General features: G+C 36.8%; 1 protein-coding gene across 1 annotated transcript; it reads right to left on the minus strand.

Annotated features, from left to right (window-relative positions):
• Positions 1-193: 193 nt before the first annotated feature.
• Positions 194-1,128, minus strand: SARC_13691 (hypothetical protein). The gene has a single exon (XM_014292179.1). It carries the CDS (start codon positions 997-999, stop codon positions 814-816), a length of 186 nt encoding a protein of 61 aa, XP_014147654.1. The 5' UTR covers positions 1,000-1,128; the 3' UTR covers positions 194-813.
• Between the last annotated feature and the right edge of the window lie 2,129 nt (positions 1,129-3,257).

The following is a 3,257-nucleotide window of genomic DNA, read 5'->3' on the forward strand; positions in this document are numbered from 1 at the left end:
TATATATATATATAATAGATAATATATATATATATATATAAATATATTATATATATATATATATATATATACACATATATAAATATATATATATATATACATATATATATATATATATGTATATTATACACACACATATATATATATATATATATGTGTGTACGCAAGGAAGCACATGTAAAGATATGTATTTGTGTGTAGGTATTTTACTAATTTATTCATTCTACTTTTGTAGATACGTGCATGAAAATTTGAACCCGTAAATTACTTCCAGCTGTAAGTTAGGAAATATTACCCGCATCTCTGTTTACCTGCCCACATTAGTATGTATTTTACAGCTGTTATCAGCAAATTTGTCTGATCCAAAATTTCCGAATGTGCATTGAAATCATATCAACATCACCGAGTTTTCAGGATAATCGCAGTGAATGTACAGTTATACTTGCATGATTCTGAAGAACAAGGCGGCAAAGTTTGAGTTGACGTTGAAAGACTAAACTTAGACTGGGAAATGTCATCCTTGTATGCTTTTGTATATCCATACCAGTATATTTGGTAATATCTAGTCGGCACAGTTTTTGGATAGTTGAGACTCCCACTGAATCAAACAATAAAGTCAAATGTGTGAACAAGACCTGCCATAAATTTGAAAGCTAAGGGTTGTCCATAGCATTGCCAACCACTTCTCTGGTTCACAATGCCAACCTGACAGACAAATTGCCTATATCTCTGCCCAGCCCCTTTGCTGATCCATTAACGAAATAACTTAATAGTTTCTGTAGTACGTGAGTGAGATGCAAGTAATAAAAGACATTACAAACGTGGCAGTTTGCCAATAGGAATAGGGGCTGGCGGGACGTGCAATGTCATTTTTTTAGTACCGTCTTTTGCTTGGCCGACTTCTTCTTTAATTCCCGCTGCTACCCCCTCGGCCAGCTTCTCTACGACGGAGCCTTGTTCTTTTACTGCCTCTTCTGCTTCCTTTTTGGTTGAGCCCATATTGTGCGATGTTGCTATTTATTAATACACTATGAGGGATGAAGGATGCATGTATTTATTCTCTACATCATGGTTACGGATCTTCCAGTATTCAAAAAGCACACACAAGAGAGAGAGGCTATGTGAAGCTGTGAACTGGCGTGAAGTGTATTGTTTTCTTTGTTTAAAAAAACAGCCTCCTAAAAACAGAACAAAAAAGCTTTGTGTTTTTTATAATATTTTTTAACCCCCCCCCGCCCCTCCCCCCGCTAAAAATAGTACCATTCCACGGACCACGGTACGACGCCACGAATATAAGAAAATAAATGGCGCCTTTTCAATATTGTCCAAATGTAGTAAATACATAGAATGTATATCGTCATATATCATCTAAAAAGTGGACTGAGGTCTCGTGTCAATTGGTCATTAATCACACACACGAAGTCACGACTCTTCTCACAACTGGGGTAGCTCTTGTGGTCATCATTATTACACAAAAATAAATACATCATATAGTATTAAAAATATAATGACGAGAAGAAAGTTGAAGAGAGAGAGGAAACTCACGAAGCCTCCTCCAGAGTCCAGACTCCAGAGTCCCCACTCCCCGGTCCGAGATAGGAGCTAAATATCATGCATAACTTTACTACAAGCCTTCTAAATGTTTTTATTAAAAAAAAATACATAAACAGCTATGGTATTTACAGAACTACAGACTACAGTCAAATATTTACAGTTTGGCAGACTTCAGGCCCAGGGACAGTGACAGTTTCAACTCTCATCAGTCACTTGGACTCTCGGTCTGAGTCGGTCGGTCTTCCAGTAACCCCCGCCGCGGCCCAAGGCTGACACTGTGCCAGACGGTCAGACCCAGAATGTGCCACTGTGAGCCTATTTATTTCCTACCGCCCATAGAGGCCCATACACTTACCCCAGGGCCTACACAGGGTAAATTTTGTTTTGATTTTTATTTATAATATGTCTGTATCAATGAAAATCAAATATGTAGAGGTCTATTTTAGGTTATTTGTTTTGTTTAAAAAACAAAAAGACAAAAAAAACGAAAGCTCCTTTATTTTTGTTTTTGTTTTAAGAAAACAATGAAAAAATAAATTAAAATAGTAATAATAAGCAACTTCAATCCGTTAATGGGGTCAAAATAAAAGGTATACGGGTCAAAAGAATGAAAAGGTCGACCTAATAATCAAATTAAACAGATACTATATGACAACACTACTGATATTTTGAACCTTAGGACTCAAAATATGCACCTCAATTTAAAACCAGAGGGCCATCACATTATAAACGTTAGGAGTAAGCGTATATAATTACACTCCTTGTAGGACTCCAGGACACTATATCAGTCCTACTTTTTGGAGGCTTTGAAAAGATACCAAAAACAAGAAAATGGTTAAACAGATACGAATAAAAACAGATAAAAATCACAATCGCTCGTGAACGCCACTGAGCTGGCACTGTGGCACAGCGGCAGTATGCGGTTTTTAAAATAACGAAATATGTGTTGTATGTATGACTGTATGTATGTATTGGGACAAAGGAAATATAATCACTACATAATTTTAAATAAATAAGTGCATGTCGGTCCGTTGGCTAGTCCATATACTCCAGGTGGCATTTGTATGGTCTTGTCAGAACACCTTGAAAAACGTACACAAGAGCTTGCCATTACCGCATTTCCAAACATATCCTCAGAGCTGTGCATACATATACGGAACCATCATGAGTTCAAGTCAAACAGAAAGTCCTCCCTTGAGGTCAACAGAAGCGATTGCTAAAGATCTTGAAAAGAACCACTCTGAGGTAGGAAGTCCCGTATCAATGCCCTATCCCTTCTAATTATTCATTCAGGCTTGATTATATGTGTGCGTATGTATTTGACAATACAACAGTATCAATGCCCTAACCCTTCTAATTATTCATTAGGCTTGATTATATATGTACGTATGTACTTGATAATACAACATTTTTGTGTTTGAGCATTTATTGTAGTTTTGGGAGGAAATATTGATAATAGCTGTGCTCCCAGATATTGTGCATAGAATCTCCGACCACATATACACTAGATTGAAAAAAGTGAATGGATCTACATTTGTGAGGAATGTATTTCATGGGACCGTACAGGTACACATGCACACACACATACATACACACACAATCACACACACAAACACACAACCCCCCCCCCCCCCAACACACACACACACACACATATATATATATATATATATATATATATATACAACACACACACACACACA

This window comes from Sphaeroforma arctica (assembly GCF_001186125.1).
Source record: "Sphaeroforma arctica JP610 unplaced genomic scaffold supercont1.3602, whole genome shotgun sequence".
Lineage (NCBI taxonomy): Eukaryota > Ichthyosporea > Ichthyophonida > Sphaeroforma > Sphaeroforma arctica.

What these genes read in the sequence shown, in the direction of transcription:
- SARC_13691 (XM_014292179.1), bottom strand. Translation starts at nt 999, where the DNA reads ATGGGCTCAACCAAAAAGGAAGCAGAAGAGGCAGTAAAAGAACAAGGC.